Source organism: Parambassis ranga, chromosome 7 (genome assembly GCF_900634625.1).
Source record: "Parambassis ranga chromosome 7, fParRan2.1, whole genome shotgun sequence".
NCBI classification, from domain to species: Eukaryota; Metazoa; Chordata; class Actinopteri; family Ambassidae; genus Parambassis; species Parambassis ranga.
Genome location: NC_041028.1, coordinates 19579811 through 19603036, shown reverse-complemented (window position 1 = coordinate 19603036; position 23226 = coordinate 19579811). Strand labels below are relative to the sequence as shown.

The 23226-nt window shown below is 42.1% G+C and overlaps 1 protein-coding gene across 1 annotated transcript in view; it reads right to left on the bottom strand.

Annotated features, from left to right (window-relative positions):
* celsr3 (cadherin, EGF LAG seven-pass G-type receptor 3) overlaps window positions 1–18268 on the bottom strand; it is a 50303-nt gene extending 32035 nt beyond the window's left edge. Inside the window, exons 1-6 of the mRNA XM_028409508.1 lie at window positions 16876–18268; window positions 16538–16626; window positions 16421–16476; window positions 12832–16361; window positions 4142–4485; window positions 3293–3581 (exon numbers count right to left, since the gene is read on the bottom strand). Coding sequence (XP_028265309.1) covers window positions 3293–3581; window positions 4142–4485; window positions 12832–16361; window positions 16421–16476; window positions 16538–16626; window positions 16876–18178 — 5611 coding nt within the window. The 5' untranslated portion in view covers window positions 18179–18268. The remainder of the gene's footprint in view (window positions 1–3292; window positions 3582–4141; window positions 4486–12831; window positions 16362–16420; window positions 16477–16537; window positions 16627–16875) is intronic.
* Between the last annotated feature and the right edge of the window lie 4958 nt (window positions 18269–23226).

Sequence of the window (23226 nt, the reverse complement as noted above, 5' to 3'; positions counted from 1 at the left end):
CCACCCCAACACATGGTGCTTTCCTGGAGGCGCTTCCACCTCCTCCTTCCTTTTTGTATTGTCTCTGGGAGTCTCTGCTCTTTCTTTGGAGCTTGTTAGGATCCCTATACAACTTCACAAGAAAGGGCTTCTATTGAACCTGAGTTATGTGTAATCAAAACAATTCCTTATTAAAAAATGTAACTGACGTTTTTCAATGATATGCAATTAAATATTTATCTGCTATGTGTCTGTTAGTTTTAGACAATTTGCGCCATACTGAGTGGAGTTCTAGCCGCTCACCATGTGGTTACAGCTTCTTTTAAAAAATCTGTGGAAGTGATGGATTATTGGACTCTTCAGGGCCTTAGGCAGCTTGTTCTACACTTGCACGGCCCTTACATTTACAGGTTTATATCTGTGCTAGCCTAACTACTAGAGACATGAAGACATGCATCACTGCACACATAGCTCCACACGTTGCTTTTTATACTAAGACATACAGAGAAAACATCGTTATTTTCACTGCAGAGATTATTTGCATTGCTTCCATAGTTCTGTGCTATTTTAGTCACAGGGCAAAAAAAACCACTTGATTACTGCCATTACACTGAAATGCCATCAAAGGTAGCAGATTATGTAATAGGTCATGTGTAAGCTCTGGAAAAGGCAGTCCCTACATGCCATATGGCCAACAGGGCCTGACACCACTACTGATACTCATGACTTGTTTGGGCCATGATCTACAGTTCATAATTTTTTCTGATTGGAGATTTGGATTTACTTTAATTGGCCTCAAGTTAGCAATAGGGTACGCTTAATAAGCTACAATTAATGAACACATCTAAAAATGTAATGTATTTAGATTTTAAGTGTAGTTTGTCAGGATGTCTTCCTGTTCTCACTAGGTGGCGCTATGATAATACTGATAATAAAATACTGCCTTTCAAACATGTGAAGTTTTACGGTGAGACATGAAGGCAACGCCCAAAGCAGCCAAATATGAGCCATTTAGTCAAACACCCATGCGACATAGCGCAGCATACGTTTAAAGTGTAAGCAAGGTTTCATGAGAGTCTAAACAATGACTTTTAGTTCACACGATACTACACCTGTATCTCCAAGCCACTTGACAAAAGCCAGCAATACTCACTACAACATGCTGGAAACAGAACACCTAAAAGAATGGTGCTAGTGCTAACCTTGAATACTCTTATGTGAAGTTTGGGGAATACACTTTTTAGAGTGCTATCCTGGCTAGCCACTGGTCTGGGGGCGGGCGATCGTGGAAGCTGGAAACTCACGCTGTGATACGTCAACTGTCTGTCACTCAAGCGGCAACGCCCATAATTAGGCGGAATTTTAAGTCCGAATACAATTGAAACGAGTGAGTTGTAAAAAAATTCACCCCCCGTACAATTGACACTAGAAGAGAACCTATCATCTGAGACCAGAGTGGTTTTTTTGTACCAGGCTGTAAACATGTTTTTTTCTGCTGTGAAGTCGGCCATTTTAACATGGGAGTCTATGGGAAATTACTCGCGTTTGGAGCCAACCCCCAGCTGTTGCGGCGTGAATTACAAGTTTTGACACTTCCGCATGGGCTTCAACTTTGAGCCCCGAAGGTTGCTGCTTGATTTGAACCTATAGGTCAGAAAGACCAAACCATGTCTGGCGACACTGTGATCATGGCATATCAATTCATACAGGCTGAGAGACTCCTCATACATGTGAGGTTTGGGCAGATTGGGTAAAGTATGCTTGAATTTGAGGGCCACACAGTGATATGATAGCCTTTACCATTACTTTTAACTTTTAATCATCAAACATCCTAACAGCAGACCACCACCAAATCTGATGCTGGCCAGATTAAATCTCTGGAGACGTTTGTTCAAAAACAAAACATGCCAACTGCGAAGAAAAAAAGGCGGCCCAAAAAGCCACACCTAATATAGAGACCCAGAAAATACTTACATTTCCCCAGGACTGAAATGTGCAACATTCATGTGTTTCTGAACATGTGCAGACAACAAAAAGAGCATTGATTTGGAGAAAAAAAGAAAAAAGAAATCAATCTAAACATGCCACTTCTGGCCTGATCTTTTGACTGTGTGGTTCACAATGGTATGTAATGTTTTCCCTTACTGACAGGTTGGAAAACAAAACAAATCAAACAAACTTGGTGGGCAGATGTCTGGAGATTTTTTATGCGTTTGCAGAATCAATTTATCTCTCTTCATTTATGGTGCTCCCTCTCTTTTTCCTCCCACTAGCCCTGGGGTGTTGACAAAACCCCACCCAGCATCTACCCAAGAATAGCACAACACATGAACATAACAACTACCCAAACCCCAACTGAATTCCCTTGCTGCATCTCTCACCTCCTATCTTTCACCCCCCTCTCCTCTCATAGCTCTTGGATGTCTGTTGCCCTATTTTTACCCCTGCAGTCCTTCTTCCATGTTTTTCATAATAATTCATCTCCTACATCTCTCATAGTGCTATCATAACAGACGGTTCTCCCTCTGATTCTTCATGTCTTATTCTGTTTTATCTCACAGTGCAGTGTTTACACAGTGTACTATACTATTGACAGGACATAAAGTAAAGAGAACATGATATGATGTTCGTACACACCTAGCAACTTAAAAAACCACTGACAGAGTAAGAAACACAGACTGTTTATCGCTCTGACGTGTGGAAATGTCATACTTTCTCATCCTTCCTCATCATCTGTTTCGTCTCCTCACACATTAGGGTCCTGTTGACAGATTGTTGGCATGTCCAACCCTCAGCGACTCGATATTTCAGAACATGTGTACGTATTTCTCTCTATGTGTTCATGGTGGCAGGGACCGGCCACAACTGTGGAAGGGAACATTTTTTCCTCATAAAATGTGTTTAATGTTATGAATTTTTAATCAGTTTTTAATCTCTAACTCTATCCATGACTAAAAACAACAGTTAACCACAGGCAAACAAACCAAACAAACCAAAACAGACCACCATCCCCAACCCCATCATTGGATGAGGTGGGACAATACAATCATGTGATCATACCAAAAGGTATTGGTATTCCATAAGGACATGCTAAGATACATTGGGCTTGTAGCTGTCCTCACTTCACTCTCAATATACCAATATGTCTATGTCCCTAAGCAGTCTGGAGTCACTGCTCCTCCATAGCTGAGGTGGTTTGGGCACCTGGTTTGGATGCCACCTGCACATAGTGGCTCACCTTTACCACAGCAACAAACAGTTCCCCTCTATTTTATTTCCCCTCACTACAGCAAACACTGCCCTCTCTACTCACCAGTGAAGTCCTCTCTGCAGATACAGGTGTACCCTCCCTCTCTGCGAGCACACACCCCTCCATTTAGGCAGGGGTTGGAGTAACACAGGTTGATCTCCGTCTCACAGTAATCACCCGTGAAACCCACTGGACAGCGACAGCGCAGGCCGGCGATCGGGTGGATGGGCCGGAACAACATGGAAGGCGAGGAGATGAATGGAGCAGAGCTGTTGAAGCGCAGCACTGAGATGCACTTCATGTAGTTCTGGCATGGCTCCCGCAAACACACATTGTCATCGAATGGGAGAACCTGTAGTGATGGCAGAGAGAAGATTCAATTAGTTAGGAAGAATTCAGTTTAGCTCCTGTGACACAAGCTTACATTGTTGAGGATCCTTTCATACTTTATGATGTAACGCTTTTTTTTGCATAAAAACATAATTATCGGATTACAGTGGGTCTAAGTATCAGGCACTTACAACCTTAGATGAACAACAACATTTTCAGTTTGAGCAGAAACACCTCATACACACTGACAAGCACGGTGATGGAGGGCTGATGATCTGAGCTTGTTTGCAGTTACAGGATCTGGACATCTTGCAGTCATTGAGTGGACCATGAGCTCCTCTGTATACCAGTGAGCAGCAAATCTACATCCCTTTTTTACCTTTTTTGCTTCATTTTTGACAAATAAATAATTATTGTTAAAGTTATATGTAGTTGTTCATCTGAGGTGGTAATTGCCTAATATTAAGACTAAGTTTAAGATGATTTTTGTTTTCATGTTCAGGTTAGCTATATTCTATGAAGTTATTTTATTATAACAGTTATATTGACAATAAATGAACATGAACAGAAACATTAACTTACTTCCATTTGTGTTAACAACGTTAGCCTCGGCCTGTTCAGGTACAGCTGCTCCTCCAGAGCCTCAGAGGGGAAGTAATGTCCTCCCGGCAGCAATGCAGAGAAGCTGATGTTCAGGATCCCTCCTGGTGCTGCATCCAGGTCTGGTTGAATGTTGAAGATGAAAACGTCCTCAACAGGCACAGACAGTACAGCTGACACACCCTCCAGGAAATTACCCAAAAGTGGTGAGAGGAATTGCTCCTGGGACATATTCTGGAGGCGGACAGTGACACTGCTGGCCAACATGTCCTCAGTGATGATGAAGACACGGAGAACACACTGGGCTGAAATGCTGTGGATACCGTCTGAAAGTGGGAAAAGAGAACGGAGAAAAAATTTGTTAGGTGGCTGAACAGATGTCCAAAAGTAGCAACACTGAATTTCCCCTCGGGGATCAATAAAGTATCTCACTGGGTAATCTGAGTTAGAGCAGAACAGAACACCGTCTTTACTGTCAATGTATAAATAATAAAAACAGCAAATGTGTATTCACATACATTCAAACACCATACATACAACATATAAAAGAGCTAAAAACTAAAGCTAATAAATCTTACATGAATGATAACATTTTAAAGTTAGATATGGTCGGGCAAAATTGTTAAGAGGAAGTGAAGGAGCATAAAGCAGGAACAGAAAGAAAGTCTGAAGAGCAAAGAGGATAAGACACATGCAGCTAATCACAAATACTTAAAGATTAAATAGTTATTGCTGAAATGATCTTGCCACTAAAAACATTAATGTGGCATACTACAGTCAAACGTAACATATACATATAATCCAAAAATCCCAGAGACATAAAGAAGCTTATGGGTGACTGAAACTCCCAGTTGTTCGCAGTGACAGACTGTGGATGGGTGCAAGGTGCATGCTGGGACATACTGACACAGGATTCTGACGCTGAACATTTGGCTTAGTTCGGCATTACAGTCTTTCACTGAGAAACACTACATCCTTGCGGACAGGATAAGCCATACTGTACTCAAAATGTGCCTAATAGCTGTGTTGTGTCATAAGTTGCATTTAACTTTTAACATGATAAATAACAAAGAGTCAGTGGGGTTACACCCCAAGAGAAATCAAGTGTTCATACATATTTCACTAAACAATCATTAAAAAATAATTATGATCCCTAGATAATGTTCAAACCACAGTAAGTGGGAAGTATGAGCCGGAACTAAGACATGGTCAGTGTAAGATAATGGAAAACAACTGCCTGACCAACATCTGAGATCTCTGTCCACAAAGGAGCAGTCCCATCAAGTTCCCCGGTCTCTGGTAGAGTTACGAAGCCAGAGGGAAACTGACTACTAACAGGGGCGACTTTTGAGCGTTTTGAATCCACATTTCAACCTCATGGCAGAGGTCTCCAACACACGCAGCTCTCCATGAATGAATTATAGATGAGTCAGACGTTGTTTTCCTGACAGCCACATACAATGCATATGTGAGACTGATAAATGACCCTATGAGTGGACTGTTGGGGTCTGGCCATATTGATAATGTATGTTTTTATAACTGATCATAAGAATCATGACCAGAATCAGCTTTAATGGACCGATTCTGCACACATGTACATGTGATTCTTCTAAAATAGAAGAAAAGCAAATATAAAGAAACCACAAGGACATTTAAATGTAATAAATAAAGATATATAGAGCCCAGGCATACAGCAACTAAAACATAAAAATACAACTCCTATTTTACAATTTATTATATATATTTACAATATTTACCTACTACGTTCAGTTAGATTCAGTAATTATGAGACCAAACACAATCGATATCCCTAAAAGACATGTCCCACTACAACAGTTGTGATTTCTGTTTTTTTTTATGTTTTGTGTTTAAGGGTACGTAAGCTAGGAAGGCATCATTTATGCATTAACCTACCCCCAACCCTTTGAGCCACTTTACTTTGGTATGGGAGGGAATATTAAAAAATGTATTACCTCCACAAACATCCATCTACCGTCTACATATTTGTGTGTATATTGTCTCAGAACCAGAAGGCAGCCTGGCTAAAAGCACAACACCAAGCTCAGAGGAACCTGTGCATTTCTCCTGAATATCTACAGAGCACTGGTGTGTAAAGCTGTGTACACCTAAAGTCCACATCTGGAGCTGTTCAGAGGATTCAGGTCACTGTATGGATGCATTTTAGTGTCTCCCTAACTCTCCCTGTGCAGACTAATACACAGTCACTGTATGGTGAATTCACGCCCTCTACTTTTCGCACACATAATTGTGGAAAGGAGCGAATGAAATCAGATTTAGATATGCTGTTATCCCATTACATGGCATAGCATAAGAAGGCACGATAACGTTTCCCCACAGAGAGAAGCAGGGAGGCCTTTCTCATGTCGTTTAAAAATGTTTACATACATAGGACATTTGAAATCAGCCAGTTTTGAATGTATAACTCTTGGACAAATGGTTCCACCTCTGTCCACAAAAGTGAAGCCAAAATATCTCACTAACAGGCACTGCCATGATGGAAAAACATGAGAGGTGAAGCCGCATTATCGCTGTTCTGCCCAGTCATCCACTCGTGCACTTCTGTGTCAGGCCAACAGCTTGGCTGCTCCATTGGCTACTGACTGCAATCACTTGCTTTCTCCTTTTTTTAAACCAACAAACACTAATCAAATACCCAGATCCAGAGGACCGACACCCGGCCATGAGGGTTCTCACAGGCAGCTGATTGACACACACAGGTGTTAATCAGCTGCACTTTACAATCCCTTCAGACTCTTCCAGGTCACCTCACTCCAAGTACTTATTGCTATAACCTCTGTTCAGTGAATATTTATCAGGGGTGGAACGAACGGTGGAACGGTCCGAAATAATCCACGGTTTGGTTTGTTTCAGAGTTGTGAGGTCACGGTTTTCGTTTGGTTCGGTTTCCGTTGAGGGTTTTTTTTTTAAACACTCTGAGATACCATAGGTAAGCATAAAATATATAGCCAACGTTTACCATATTTAAGAATCAGTTATTACGTTGTGTTGCTGCTGTTGCCCCTCTGAAGGTTCCATTCTGTCACTGCTTGTGCTTCAGAGAGACGCTCCAGTGTTGCCAACTCCTAGCTATTGGCTGTCCCACTGAATGATGTCATTGCAAATATTTGCATAATTAAAAGTGTTTGAACTACCACTATTTTTTTTAAATTCAATTTTGCTATTATAATATGCTATGTACATCCTGCCCTGTAAGCCGTGATGGGACCAGCGGCAGCTTTGCAGATGATTGGACGCAGAGTGGTGTGGGTCTCTTATCTGCTCTGACTGCAGCTGAGACTGCTGCGTGAAGCTCCTGTGAGACTGACCGCCTGTGAGTGCTTTGAGCCGGGGAAGGATCTCACGCTCGAACTACCTTCTTGTTGAGGACAGTAGCTGCAGAATAATACATGCTTTCACGTCTGTCTCCAAAAGTCACCAGAGAAAGTTGCTTGATTTGTTGCCAGTCCCCTTTGACAAAAAAAGATTTGGAAACTTCTATTCGAACCTTGGGTGTTAATGTAACAACAGCACAATTGCTCCCTTTCTCTCTAAACACTTTCACAATAGCACGCTCTTTCACATTAAAAACCACCACAATACACATGTCCTGAACCGAACAATACACACACCCCGAACCGTGACACGTGTAGCGAACAGTTCAGATTTTTTTCCTAAACCATCCTATATATATGTCATTTTGCGTATTTAAATTAACTGGCAAAATCTGTTTTCACTTTAACAAAAACTTGTAAATTGTACAGAGTGCATGAGAGTAACAATGGTCAGTACTATAGAACACACACACACACACACACACACACACACTATTAAAATGCAGGATTTGTACAAAAATGCACAATTCTTCCTAAATGAATATACAAGTCTTATCAAAGTCAGCAAGAAATAGTCTGGGCGGTGGATTTTCAGTTTAGCCTGATCTTTCTGGTGTTAGCTGTGGATGCTAAATTGGCAAATAATATATCTTTTGATATGTCAAAAGAACAAACTCGGTGTGGCATGCAGTCTTTTGCATTGGGAATACATTCATTTGCAAATATCGTCAGGATGTGACCTTATAAACCTTGTCATTATCTGCCTTTCCATTTGTTGTATCTCATAATGATGTCATTAACCTTTTGTCCACCTTGCATATAGCTTTTATATCCTGTTGCCGCAGTATAACCCTGGCAAATAATTAGCACTACAAAAATATTGCTTTTGCAGAGTTCTCTATATTTACTATACAGTATTACTATCTCCCACAGCAGTCTGTGAAACTCCACACTATTGAGAAGGGTTTTTTTTTTCAAAATGAAAAAATGCATTAAAAACATTATTACTATGTCATGTGATTGCTACTTCACATAAAAACAAAAAATCTGTGCAATTATTAACATAGAAGTTTCAGAGAATCAATAGACATGAACAACTTCATAAAGGGGTTCTCATATTTTACAGTTAAATAGATCCACGGTCGTCTCTGACAGTGAAAAACTATGGACAAAGCATCCATGCTGGGGATTGAGTTGCTTTTGGAGCCAGCCCCTAGAGGCTGCTGGATGAACTGCAATTTTTTAACACTTCTGCATTGGCTTCGTGTCAGGTTGCCGTTTGGTTGCTTTTGCAGCATCCATATTACTGTTTATTTGATCTTATTTTAAACAGTACATGTTCTATTTATAGTGACCCCCAGTTAAACTATATGGGATACATATTAACCAAAAATGACAGACAACTACTTGAGGAAGCAACCTAATGTGCAGTCAACCCTGACCAATCGCTGGCCATTTTCATTATTTTAAAGTATAATGGAGCACACAAAGTGAAAAAAAGCAAATATGAAAGCAAAATTAGCACTTCTACATCAAAGTATAAATCACAGGATGAGGGAGGCAGGATGCATATTAATACAAGCGACAACAGTTGTGTGTGTGCATTATAAATCATACACTGTTACATACATAGTGCCGGCCTTCCAGCTGATTTATGTGCTCTGTTTGTTGCTGTTCTACCCCTGAGGTCTGAGCTTTCAGGGTAACATGGAACAAGAAGGCAAAAAAGCAGCGCACACAGACACACACAAATACATACATACAGCAGCCACTGTGTCTGCATGATGATTTAAACCACCCTTTTATGACAAAAGCACTAATCCTTTACAATAAATCAGATTTACTCAAACAGGACAAAAACCCTCTCACTTTTACCCCTTTTCCACACATCCTCATGCCTATTGAACTTATAACCCGCCAAACAAATCCGCAGTGACCTCTTTAACACGCAGGCCTGCCATCGGTTAGCAGCTGTTTGTACCATGACCATCCTTCATCAGGCATCTGTGTTCTATTTGCGCTTACAAATGTGCAACTACAGAAACATGAATGTGTTTGTGTGGAAAGAAAGGTGAACCATGGTTTATTTTTATATACAAAATGCCTTTTGTCTGCAGGCACTAAAAACAGGCTCACAGCTTTTTGCAGTCTAAAAGGTCTACTGAAGGTTCTTTGAAATACAATTATTCATGTATGTTTCTTATATATTGTTAAGAACGTCAACAAAAATGCTGGAAAACAACCTCTGTATTATGATATTTGACATTTGTTACAATGTGATATCATGCCACAATGTAAAAATAACACATGACTTCTAAGGATATATTGCACGCTGTAGCCACACATTTTAATCTATACACACAAAATGTTGACATATTGACTACATGGACTTAAATTTTAAGCTACTTGCTTATTATTTCACGCCAAAACAAAATATTTATAATGTGTTGGCTGAATTTCACCAAGGCGTTGTGGGTTTGCTTGATTTGTTTTTGCTCAAGGTTAAATTTCATTTTCACTTGTGGTAAACTTTTGTTTTCACTCACAGTTGAAGTTAGACAATAAAAACTACTGGTTAAGATGAGGTGCTAAAAAACAGAATTAAGGATCATGATTTGTATTTACGACATAACATGCAAAGACCATCCATGCCTTTCTGCTGCTGCGATGGTGTCAGCGCAAATCAGTAGAAACTGCAGTGGCGTGAAAAGACACGCAAAATGCTAAAGATTCATTGTAAAAACACACAAAATGATTTAAGATAATGGCATCCTATTCATACACGCTGTAATCTCATTATTATGGGCTTTTTTACTACTTGGTGACACCAGGCTGTTTGGTAACATAACAATTTAACCAAAGTAATCTGCACACAAAAACAAAAACATATAGTTCCGAGTACTCATACATAAACAGTAGAATACAATACTGACCAGTTAACCATATAGTTACCCTAGATATATATATAAATCAATGTTATACAGTCTACAGTTTTTTTTTTAATTGGTATACAGAGCTGCCTTCTTTTGCCTGCACAACATGTTGTGTGACTACTGTTGAATGATGAAAAATCATTCAGTTGTTCTCAGTATGTCCAAACAATTCTCTGAAAGGCTTCCTGCTGATCTCCAACTGCAGCAGTCATTGTGCCGACAGGAATTAACAAGAGATCTCCCATTTTTGTCTCCCTTCTTTGGCTCCCTGTAACATCCAGAACAGGCTTATCCTGTGCCTGCTGCACTGTATATTCAGCCCAGATGACACCTACACTGCAGTGCAGACATTGTCCGGGTTGTAACCTTCTGACTTAATACGGTAAGCCTGAATGATGTCTTATTCAGCTAACATGCTACCACAGCACATTCGGAGAGGAGGAGGTCGACCCCTTCTTCTCCTCCTTTACCTGGTTGACTATAAGCAGGATGGTTGTCCCTTGTGAGCCGGGTCAAAATTAAGTTACCTGACTAAACATGGAAATGGCCCTCAAGGTAGACAGCACCTCCACATGGAGAGGTGTGCCCATTTTTGGCTCAACAGTGATAAGATTATTCAATATTCATGGACACAGGTCAGGCAGGAATTTAAAGGCAAATGGCACTTGTGTCCCCCTGCTATAACCTGTGTCCCTTCTAGACGTTTGCTGACACTGTTATGTCCTGTCTTTGAGACAACATGTCACAACTTTCGACACTGTACAGCACTGTCATTCTTGTACAACTTTAAATAGCCAATACGTCCCACATTTGTGTGCTACTGCAGGCTGCTAACTCCTCTCTGCTAACCTAACGTGGCTGTAATTCAGTCACATGATAGGTTCGGCCGTTATCGTTGGTTTTCATGCTGTCTGACAGAACACGATGGATGCCTTCTATCAAAGTTATATTATCATTTTCTCTCATTTTTCTCCATAGATCGATAGATATTGTTATCATTTCACCACCCAGCTCTAAATACAATTCACTCAATGGCCACAAATGGCTGCCATATCACTTTGCTATCTTGGAAGATGATCCCAAAATAAATGACCTCTTTAAGCTCCTGACAGCAACACCACAAGTTTTATAAAGAAAATTGTTATCTTTAAAAACAAAATGTTTCAAAATGTGTTAAACAGAATGCACCATCCTAAACCTACCAGGCCAGTCAGTAAACGAGGAATATCTAAAATATGTGATAAACGGATTCACATTAATATAATCTATGGGACATTAGAAAAAGAGACTAAAGAAAAGTAATGGCAGACAGATTCATAAATATCAGGTCTGTGCAAGACATGATCTTTTACAACTCAAGGTAGACCACCTGCTCCCCATTTCTGACAAACCTTGATGTTTATGATAAAAGTGGCAGCAGCTGGAGCCTGAATGCTAATCGACACACATGTTAATGATTAATTAATGATCAAAGTAAGTCATTGCCACCTGTAGTGTAAAATGCACAGTTCGCCACATTTAAATGTGTTGTTGTTGTTTGGTTAGGTTTACAGATTGTGTACAGATGCTGATTGGCTGCTTTTAGAAAGAAATTAAACATTTTACAAGTCAATTTGTTTTTCCATCTGGGCAGACTATAAATAATTTATTAACACATACTTACACTTCAACACTAGTCATTTTAATCACTGCAGTCAACCTGGTCCGACTAGAGCAGACAACACAATTCCCAAGCTAGCACTAAAGCTTCCTGCAGAATGTAGCATAGTACTACACATGTCTTCAGAGCAACAATGCCAGTGCTTAATAGGATTCTCATGCTTTGATCATTTATACCAAAGAAGCCTGACAAGCTTTTCTAAAGCTGAAGTGCAAAGAAACACAAGCAGTGGTTTTAACCCAGACAGTCTTGCGTAGCCTCAAAACAGCTTACAGTTTGAATTAAACACACAAAAAATACATGCAAACATTATTTTCACGGTTTTATGCTGAAAATGTGACAACCCCGGAAATAATCTCGTCACATTTCATCAAGGAAATTACCATGATAAAGAAGGGCTGATACCATTTAGCTAATGACAGGAATTTTATTTAGGCTTTCTTGCATTCCTGCTAAATCTTTAATTTAAGCAAATTAGACATACAGATACACTGATATTAATCAAGTGTACCTGTTTGTATATGTCCTATCAAGAAAATGCGTGCAACCACACACACTTTTATAAAAGAAATTTAAGCCCAGCATTAACACCAGCTAGTTCCTAAATCACACATGCATCCTTAGAAAAAAGAGAAAAAAAAGTCTCCTTCACACATGTGAACTGACTGTGCACACACACTTTTACACCAATAATCTCTTCACATTTTTCCCTACATGGTCTCTTACCTGTGACGGAGATCAGCATGGGAGCCACCAGCGGCCTGTTGTTATCCAATTGTCGGCTCAGTCGAATCTCTCCACTAGTGTGATTGAGAAGCAGCAGATGAAGCTCATTTCCTCTGTCAATGGTGTAGTACAGTCTGTCTGACACATCAGGATCATGAGCAGGTACCCTTCCAATGACCCCGGTGGGAAAACTGTTAGAGCGATTAGACACAAAGTTGTTGAAAATGATTTGAAAGTCTTGTAAAGTTGGTCGGTTGTCATTCTGGTCCACCAACTGGATCCGGACGGTGGCCCGGCTCACTAGAGGTGCTGATGTAGCTTGGACAACTATGACGTACTCATTGCGAGCCTCATAGTCAAGATCGATGAGTGATGTGAGCTCTCCTGAAAAGATGTCCATTTGAAAGATCTCAGGAATATTGCCCTCTACAATTTGGTACATTATCTGAGCATTGGCACCCTCGTCTGGGTCGGTGGCTGTGATCTGTGCCACCACAGATCCCACAGCGCTGTTTTCCTTCACTAAAACCTCAAAGTCATCAGCAGGGAAGACTGGGGCATTGTCATTCACATCTAGGACCGTCACCTGGATGTGGACGGGTGTTCGCTGAGGTGGCACACCTCGATCCACAGCATAAGCAGTGAGCTCATAGAATGGCACGCTCTCACGATCCAAACGTCGAACGGTTCGTACAATACCAGATGTAGGTTCAATGGTAAAATCTCCATCTCCATCTTCACCATTCTGAAATGTGTACTGGACACGCCCATTTGCATGTGCATCACGGTCGGTGGCTGAAATTTGGAGGACACTGGTAAAGGGAGGGGCATCTTCACTGACTGCTCCCTGATATCTGGGACTGAGGAACTGAGGTGCATTGTCATTCACATCATTGACATTTACCTCAACATATGTGGTGTCTGATTTCTGTGGGATGCCATTATCTTTAGCTGTTATAGCTAGAGTGTAAGTCATCTGGTCTTCGTAGTCAAGTTCTGCCTGGAGTGTTATAGCTCCTGTGGCTGGGTCGATTCTGAACTGTGGGATATTATCTTCAAGGAAGTATGTAATCCGCGCATTTTCACCAACATCATCATCAGTGGCACTGATCACAACCACAGTGCTTCCAGGAGGTCTGTCCTCATTCACACTTACAGAGTAGTGGGCACTTTGGAATACAGGTCGATGTGTGTTGGCGTCTGTGATGTTTATGTGCACCTGACAGGTGTCATAGAGCGTGCGGTCTGATGCGGTCACAGTTAGAACATAACGCCGTTCTTGTTTGTAGTCCAGTGGGAGAGCTAAGGAGAGAAGTCCTGCCCCTCCTGCCGTGCTGATAGAAAAACGATTCCGTGTGTTTCCTCCTGTTATCTGATAGGTCACTGCACTGTTGACATCACGGTCCACAGCTGTGACAGTCACAACACTGGTACCGACTGCTGCATCCTCATTCAACCTTGCGTAGTATTCCTTCTGCAGAAACTCTGGCCGGTTGTCATTAACATCCATTACTGTAATAGTAACACTTGCTGTAGCAGAAAGAGGTGGCATGCCATAATCCCTGGCCTCCACACCAAAGAAATAATGCTCCACAGATTCTCTGTCAAGGATGGAGCTGACGGTGACCCAGCCTGTTGCAGAATTGATAATGAACGGTGTGTCAGAGCTGGCGCCAGTTAATCTGTACTCCAGACGGGCATTATCAGCAGAATCTGTATCTATGGCCTGAATGTGGAGGATAGAACTACCAACTGGGGCACTCTCAAGAACAGATGCCTGGAATGGTGTTGATACAAAGATAGGTGGGTTGTCATTGACATCTGTCACTTGTACACTGACAATTCCAGTGTTGTTAGAGAGAGGTGGTCGCCCATTGTCCTGTGCACGTACGCGGAGTGTATATTCCCGTTCAGATTCAAAGTCCAGTGGCGCCACAACCTGGATCTCACCAGTGACACTGTCAATAGAAAACTGCCCACGGCTGTTACCACTGATGATATTATAGTGAACGGCAGCGTTACTGTCTTTGTCCCGGTCTGTAGCACTCACCCGGAGGATCTCAGAGTGAGGCCGCACATCCTCTTTCACTGCCACCACATAACGTTTTTCACTGAACTGCGGCACGTTGTCATTTTCATCCAACACAGTGATAAAAACTTTGACGTTGGCAGAACGTGGTCCTGGATCCTTCCCCTGATCGCTGGCCTCTACCTGCAGTGTGTAGTGCTCATTTGTTTCCCGGTCTACGGATCCACGGGTCGTGATTAGGCCGGAGCGAGGGTCAATTTCAAAAGCCATTCGTGCCATTGCAGCTGTGTCTCCAACAAACCGGTAGCGAATATTGGCATTAGATGGGGAGTCTGAATCTGTTGCTCTCAGCTGTAGTATGGGATAGCCCTCCTCTACATTCTCTCTAATTGTCTCCCTGTACTCTGTCTGCTCAAATATAGGAGAATGATCATTCTGGTCTGAAACAGCAATGGCTACCATTGTGGTTCCAGAGAGGCGAGGGGAGCCATAATCAGTCGCTGTGATCCGGAAGTAATGCAAATCCATGTGTTCTCTGTCAAGACTCTGAGTGGTGGTGATGAGACCAGTGTCTGGGTGAATGTGAAAGTAGTCAGACGATCGACTGTTCATCAGCGGGGCCATTGTGTAGCTCACCCTGCCTGCATCTCCTGGATCGGGGTCTGAGGCAGACATGACAATGACTGAGGTGCCAGAGGGCTGGTTCTCTGCTACTTGGACTTGGTAGTTATACTGGGAGAAATGGGGGTGTCGGTTGGCTGCACGTCTAGAGCGAGACCATGGGGTCAAAACCTTCCTCTCCTTTTCTCCCTGTGAAGCACAATCATCTGCTCGTATTATCTGTTGTTCCCGGGTAATGTCTACCTTTAAACCTTGTCTTTCTTCCTTTACCCCCACCACCTCCCTATCATCTCCCTCTCCTCTGTCATTGCCTTCATCCGTGGGGCTTTTACTCTCCATTCCTTTTGTATTCGGCTGTCTGATGATCGTAACACTACTGCCCTTGTTCTGACCATCCACTCCCTCTGACCCTCTCTCCTCTGGCTGTTTTTCATGTATTATTCCTTTCCCCCTCTCCCAATCCACCTCTGCTTCCTCCTCTGCCTGTGATTCCCTCCCTCCCATTAGCCGCGCCTGTCTCTCACCCTCCCCCACCTGTAATTTTCCTCCCCAAACACCGGCTGCAACAGCCGCGGACCCCTCCAAGCCCTCTCCCTCCCTCTCTTCACCCCCCATCCTTTCTCCCTCTGCCTTCATCTGCTGCCCCTCTGTCTGTCTGACACCGTCGGGCTCTAATAGCACTTGCTTACCGGATTTTAATTGCATATGTGCACGGCTTCCCTGCTCGGTTGTGGCGGAACAGCCGTAAGCACACCCTGAGTGGACCACTCCTTGCAATGCACTCTCCAAAGACAATTTCTCTGTTTCAGCTTCAAACCTAAATTCATGTATCTCCTTACTGTCATGCTCCTTGTTGTTATTGTTAGCATTAGTGTTAAAACTGCTCCAGAAAAACACACTATGGGCAGCTACAGGAGCTGTCCAGTGTGCTGAACTCACTGAGGAGGAGTGAAGCCAAAGTGGAGCGTCAGCCTGCCAGCTGGCCAGGGTCCTTTCTGAGAAAGACAAGAGGTAATTGGCTGTAGTTGGATCAGGCTCCATGCGTGATGTTCTCACCGTCTTGGAGTGAGTCATGGCTGACATAACACTGGAAGATGTAACGGGAAACTTAGCGGGCAAGAAAAAGCCTGAGTCACCAGTAGACTCTGTCGCAGAAGTTGCATTTACTTTTTTAGGAGTTAAACGGAGCAGGACTGATAGATTCCCTCGTTCTGTATCTGTTAAAATTTGAGTGGGTGTATTTAGCACCTGGTGAGATTGTGGAAATGCACTTTTATTGGGCAAAAGCTGCCGTTTAATGGGAAGATTCCTCTGATCTATGCCTCCCTCGGGTGAAATAAACTTGGACAAATATCCATCCCCCATTTCTTCTCTTTTCAAAGGGAGCTCCCTACTCTCTCCAAAGGTCTGTCTGCTCTGCTCCCCATGTGCTGTTAGTGATTTCTTGCTCTTATTAGTACTAAATGAGGGCGTCAGAATCAGAACATCATTATCCTGGTACCTCGATACATTAATGATGGTCAACCCTCCTCCTCTTCCATCTTCTACCTTCACTCCCTCCTTCCTCTGCCCCCCTGTATCCTTAAGTCCTGTATCACAAACTAGGTGGGCACGGTGGTCCAGTACACCACATCTATCCTTCTCCTTCTCAGCATCATCTCCCCCACTCTCTCCCCCCATCTCCTTCAGCTGCCTATCATCACTCTGCTCTGTGCTGCTGATGCTGAGATCAATAACATTGTGCCAGCCCAAATGAGAACAATTACCAGCCCTCCTGTCCACGCCAGCCAAGCCCCCATCAGTTTCCTGGTTGTTCATGTGGTCTGATAGTTGAATATCAGTGAAGCCAATTTGGGAGGAGTTAAATCTGAGGCTGTAATTAGATGAATGTGTGGAAGTGAATCCAAAGCGAGGATGAATACTCCAGGAGGGGCCATGTGAGTGCTTCTCAGCCGGCGTGGAGGCTTGTTTCCCCGGTCTTGTAGCAGAGAGCTTTCTAGCCCCAGTAGCCCTCTCCCACACGTCCCCTCCTTTTCTCTCACCACTTCCGGGTGCTTTACACAAACCAGATGCGTGCACAAAGACTCTGGCGGCATCACGTTCGGCGAGGTGTGGCCTCGACGCCGGCCATCGGTGCGTGCATGCTCTAGTCCTTTGTACTGCCCTTTTTTTCCCGTTTTGAGCCGACAAGGAGGTGAAGCCAGGTGACGAGAGAGGCGGAACAACGCCCTTCCTCTCCATCCCTCCTCTTTCCACTCTCGCTCCAGCGCCATCGGAGTTCCACCTGCTCCTAATACTGGGGTGGAGAGTATGAGAGATAGTGGATAGACATGTACCGGCCCCGATCAGTCTCCTTCTCCGTCGCTCCTTTGCCCCATCCGTTTGATACCCTCCCATCGCCCCTCCTGCGCGCTGCGCTCCAGCGCATCTTCCAGTCTGTATCCGCTCTGTGGTCCACCTGCTTGAGCGTAAATCCCCGCTGCCCCTTGGCGACTCCCCTACTTCCACGCACTGCCGCTGTCTCAGTTGGCTCGCTGTACCGGCGTCTCGGTAGCAGAGGCCCGGGTTCCATCTGTTGAAAGCCCCTCTTGTATTCACCGTCCTCGGGGCGAGGGCGAACAAAGGGCCGAAGACAAGCAGGTGGAAAGCCAGAAACGAGAGCAGGAGCGGGGTGAAGCCCGGTAGCGGTGCAGCCATTTAATCTTTTTCTTTCTCTGTATCCACTCTCCTTTCTCTCTCCCCCACCTCTGCCCAGTCTCCCTCACTCTCCTTCTCTCTCGAGTACGACTTCCCTTCTCCTTCTTCTCCAGCTAGGTAGCCAGTTCCAGGACCCCCAGCACCACCCGACACCTTCCCCCAGGCTCCCCCGTCTCTTTTTCGCCCTGGAGAGTTGGCATTTACCCGCTGTGGTCCGTGGAGGTGGACGTCTGGACGTTAGGAGCGGCTCGGTGGCAGCATCTCTCCTCTCGTTCATTCACATCCATCGGCTTACACTGACTGGCTGTCTGGCTCACACACTATCCTTCAGTGTGTGTGTGTTTGTGTGTGTGTGTGTGTATGTTTTTATGTCAGCGCTCCTAGCATTGGTGACTCTCTCTCTTCATTTTCCGCCCCTCCTCCCATTGCTCGCATCCCCGCTGCCTCTCTCTCATTCTTCCCCTCTCTCTCTCTCTCTCTCTCCTCTCTCATAATGGTTGGTTCCGGTGCACAGGGCGGTTACAGCACTCATGGCTGCGCCATACCCACAACTGGAATAGGAGGGGAATCTCCTAATCTCATGTTAATATAATATAGAGAATAGCCTCTTAGAGTTGTTTTTTGTCCACACATAGTGCAAATTATTGCACTATTTTTATTATTATTATTATAAGAAATATATATATATGCTTATATTCTATGAATATTATAAAACAAAAAAATAAAGATATACAAATAAATACAAAAACACTGCAGAACAAAAATCAACCCAAACCCAAAAACTTTACCCGACTGCAAAACTGTCTTTTGACTTTTAAAGTCCCACAGTGTGTTATATATTTGCCTAGTCGCCATAATAGCTTACAAATTGTTAGCATGTTATTAATAGAATCCATAAAGAAATGCATTCCAATAATTAACCTAATTTCACACCAATTTCACACAGGAAATTTGGCTGTGGTACATATTGGAAACAGATTATGTGTTATTAACATCCACTCATCATCTCCTCATTCCGTATTCATTTAAAATGTTGGCGAGTCATTTTTTTCCAATGACATGGCTAAAATTGATAATGATTTCTTCCTGTGGCTGATAGCAGGAGTTACACGAGGCATCCGTCCCCGCACAGACCAACAGCCAAATCTCAGCCACAGTGCTGCATGACCTAGAATCCACTCTGTGTTCTTCCTCTGCCTCTGTTCTCATAATTGTGTGTCTGTGGTGTGTGTGTGTGTGTGTGGTGTGTGTGTGTGTGTGTGTGTGTGTGTGTGTGTAGTAAATGAGATGCTATTCCACCACCAAACCACCAAAATAAATTACAAGGAACCAAGAAACACAAGTAAACAGACAGTGAGACTACACAGGAAATGAAACTAAGAACAGATTTTTCAAAATAAAACTGAAACCCAGATTCACCATTATTTGGTTGTTATTAAGGTAAACAGAGAGTCTGGTGGGTACTGCTGAGTCAAAATGAGTCAAAATACTTTGTTGTGTTGTGTTGTGTTGTGTTGTGTTGTGTGTGTTGTGTTGTTGTGTGTGTAATACTATATTTTTTTAATATATAACCTATTTTATAGATTGTTTTTCTAATTTCTTATAGACCTAATGAAAGTGTTGGTATTTTTATTTTCAGGATAAAATAAACTGATGCATTCAGATTTTTGCGTATTTATTAGATTGTTATAAACTATATTAAAATGACTGTAATAACACACCCAAAAATTAATCTAGAAAGTTAGATTAAAATTTAAAAAATAATAGATAGACAGATTATCAATTATGCCGTAGCATTGATACATTACTTCAAGCTAAATAGCCTGTTTGGGTATTTTCAGACTTTCAGTGTTTGTCTCTGTGTCAGGGCTCCGACTCTGAGCTAGGGCTTTTTTTTGTGTTGTTGTGTTTACATAGTTTTATTTTGAAATGACTGACCTCCCTCTCGTTTCAGGTGTCTTGGCTTCTGCTTCCTCATGTGCCCCCTGATCCTCCCGGTGATTACCTGCTCCTGCCTCATGTGTCTCACCTGTTTCTCGTTGTCTTCCCTGCCCTTGTGTACTTAGAATCTATATTCCCCTGCACTCCTCGCCAGTTTGTTTTGTGCTCTAGCCAGACTTAGCCGTTAATAGCCTTGTTCTCCAGTAGCTCTAGTATTTTTTGACCTTAGCCTGATTTTGACTACTCTTTAGCCTAGCCCCAAATAAATAACTTTGTTTGGCTTCAACCCTCTGCCTCCTGTTTTGCACCTGTGTCCACTCGCAATGCCTGGTACTCTGTGTGAGTGTGTGTAATCTTTCTTTAAACCTGTTTCTGACGCTGTGTTTTTCCAACTTAGTGCTGTAACTTTTTTTCTTGTAAAGGACACATGTACATATCGAGTCCCAATTGTGTTCATCTAAACAAAAACCTTAAACTTTTATTTGGATTTGTAAAATGTTCTGCATAATTTGTTTGTTGTAATATTTTTCTTTCTGCACTTGATGTATAAATCGCCTGGCTAAAAATTAGGTCAGGTGACCCTGCTAATTAGTGCACACAAATTATTGAAATTACTGAAATTTCTGCATTGCAAATATGATACATTCAGAAATGTTCGTAAGGAACATTATACCCATCTACAAGTTCCCCAAAACTTTTGACCAACGTTTTTATCAGATTACTGTGCAGAGGTTAGCACTGCCATCTGAATGATCTGGGTTGAATCTCCATGGCGTCGCTGGCTTCCTCTCATGCACAGACATGCATGTTAGGTCTCACTGGGGACTCTACACTGGCTATAGGTGTCGCTCTGTTTTAGACCAGTAGTCTCACCCAATGACACCTGTGATAGGGCCCAAATATCCCTGTTAAACATGCAGTATGTAACACAACTCTCAAAAAGCTGCAGCTATGAAACTGTAGTTTTAGGGCTACTTTAGGGTATCGCTATGGTTTTGTTATTGTGGCAGAGTTGAAAGGCTCCAGCATGTTTAATACTGTCTGTTTCTTATATACTTTACAGTATTAGCTGACATCCGGAGCCAGAGCATCAAGTGAGAATGTGAGAGCTATATATGATATCTAATCTAATGAAGCTCACGTTCTCAGGTCTCAGCTTCCCCAGCAGTTTTTGCCTCAGTTAGTTGATCCTGCTTTTAACCATGACCTTTATCCATAGCTATAATAATGTATTTTAATCTAATCATCTAAAATTGTAAAATTCTATCAGGCTGTATCTCAAATATAGGTTTTTATCAAATGTTAAACAAAATGTGCATCCTCCATAACCCACAATGCACAATACAGCTCCACAACAGACATCCTGTTTATCTGATAGAAAGTCAAAGAAAATAAATCCATTGATTTCTTACTTATAGCTAGTCCGTTAGCATCTCTTATACTTTTAACAGAGGAAGAAGGACTTTCTCAACATCCCCTTTAAATGTTATTATCATCAGTTTTTGAAATACTGATAAACCATTTTTGTACTCAGTTCATGTAAATAATGTGATATGTGTGATGTAACACGTTGGATAAATGTGTTTATACACAGTAAATGGTTGAAAAATTAATAATTATGAAAGCATGTAATATAAGAGTAATGTCCTGCAGGCTTGGTAGGCCACTGTCTCTTTAATCTCCACAGAGCTCTATGCAGTGTTGATGCAGCATCTGTGGGCTCTTGAGCTGACTTCATGACCGAGCCACACAGTTTCTTATCGTAGAACCTTGTGGAGCACTGTGAATAGTAAAGTAGTAAAGTGAGACAACTTAGGAACTAAACATCACAGATTAAATTATTTTTGGATTTTTGTGATTTGACACAAAACTGTTCTCAGATTATGTAACTTTAAATATACAGTCTTGTGCAAAAATTTGGGCACCCCTTAGGAAAATCACTGCATCAGTTTGTCACCTGATGAGCTTTTGAAGCAGCAGCTTCATTTTAACATATCTTGAAATGAATGTGATTAAATGGGTGCCCAAATGTATGCACATGCTTTTGTTTAAGTGCACAAAATTATTTCACTACTGAAATGTTTCTGTTAAAATGAAGCTGCAGTGATTTTCCTAAGGGGTGCCCAAACTTTTGCATAAGACTGTATATCGATGTTGCTATTTGTAAAAACTGTACACATTTAAAGCCTAAATCACAACATGATTTTAGTGTCCTGTCATTTCTATCACCACTATATGCTGCTGAATGTGACTGCTGTAATTTGTTTGAAAGAACCCTACTACTTATTGCACACCGTGCTGGGGCTGATAGCTACATTTAGCCTTCTTAGATGTGCAGTTCACCATTCTAGGTACATATTGGCAAAAACATCCTGCACGTACTTTGGTGGCCTTTAAATGGGTGCATTGCAAAATGACCCAAATCTGTAGTTTCACTTCATTTCCCCAAAGTTAATATGATCCAGTGTGCAGCCTGTAATAACATACTGCACACCATGGAATCAGGAATAATGAGAAAAAATCTTATTCCCAGTTTAGCTGAGGTAACATGGCATGCTGCTGCTGATCCACTCTGCTACCGTCTGCTCTATGACCTATTAATAGCCACAATTATACACACATGAACAGAGTGTCTTTACACTGAAAAAGTGCTTCCACGTAGCTTTGTGTTGACATTTTGACCAGATGTTTGTAAACGAAGGCTTATGATTAAAAACCATGCAGTAAATAAAGTAAATGACAGATTCTGCCCTGTATTCATGTCAACATCAGAGGAGGTGGAGTTCTCACTGCAGGCTTTCATCTGTATTTTTTAAACTTGCTCTAAGCACTCCAATATTTATGCATGTCACATAATGTATACAATGTGAGGTCAGCCCCTGACCTTGAAGTCTTCAGACTCTTTGAGTATTGATCAGGCACTGAATATGTGTGGTGATCACATCATATAGAGTTAGCAAAGTAGCTACCCTGGCTATCCATCCTAATTCTTTATTTGTTTTATAAAAAAGAATCAGTTTGGAATTTTCAAGAGGCAGTACCAGTGAACCCAGATTAAACTGTCTCTGGACATATTTGGATATACACATATAGGCCTACATACAGTG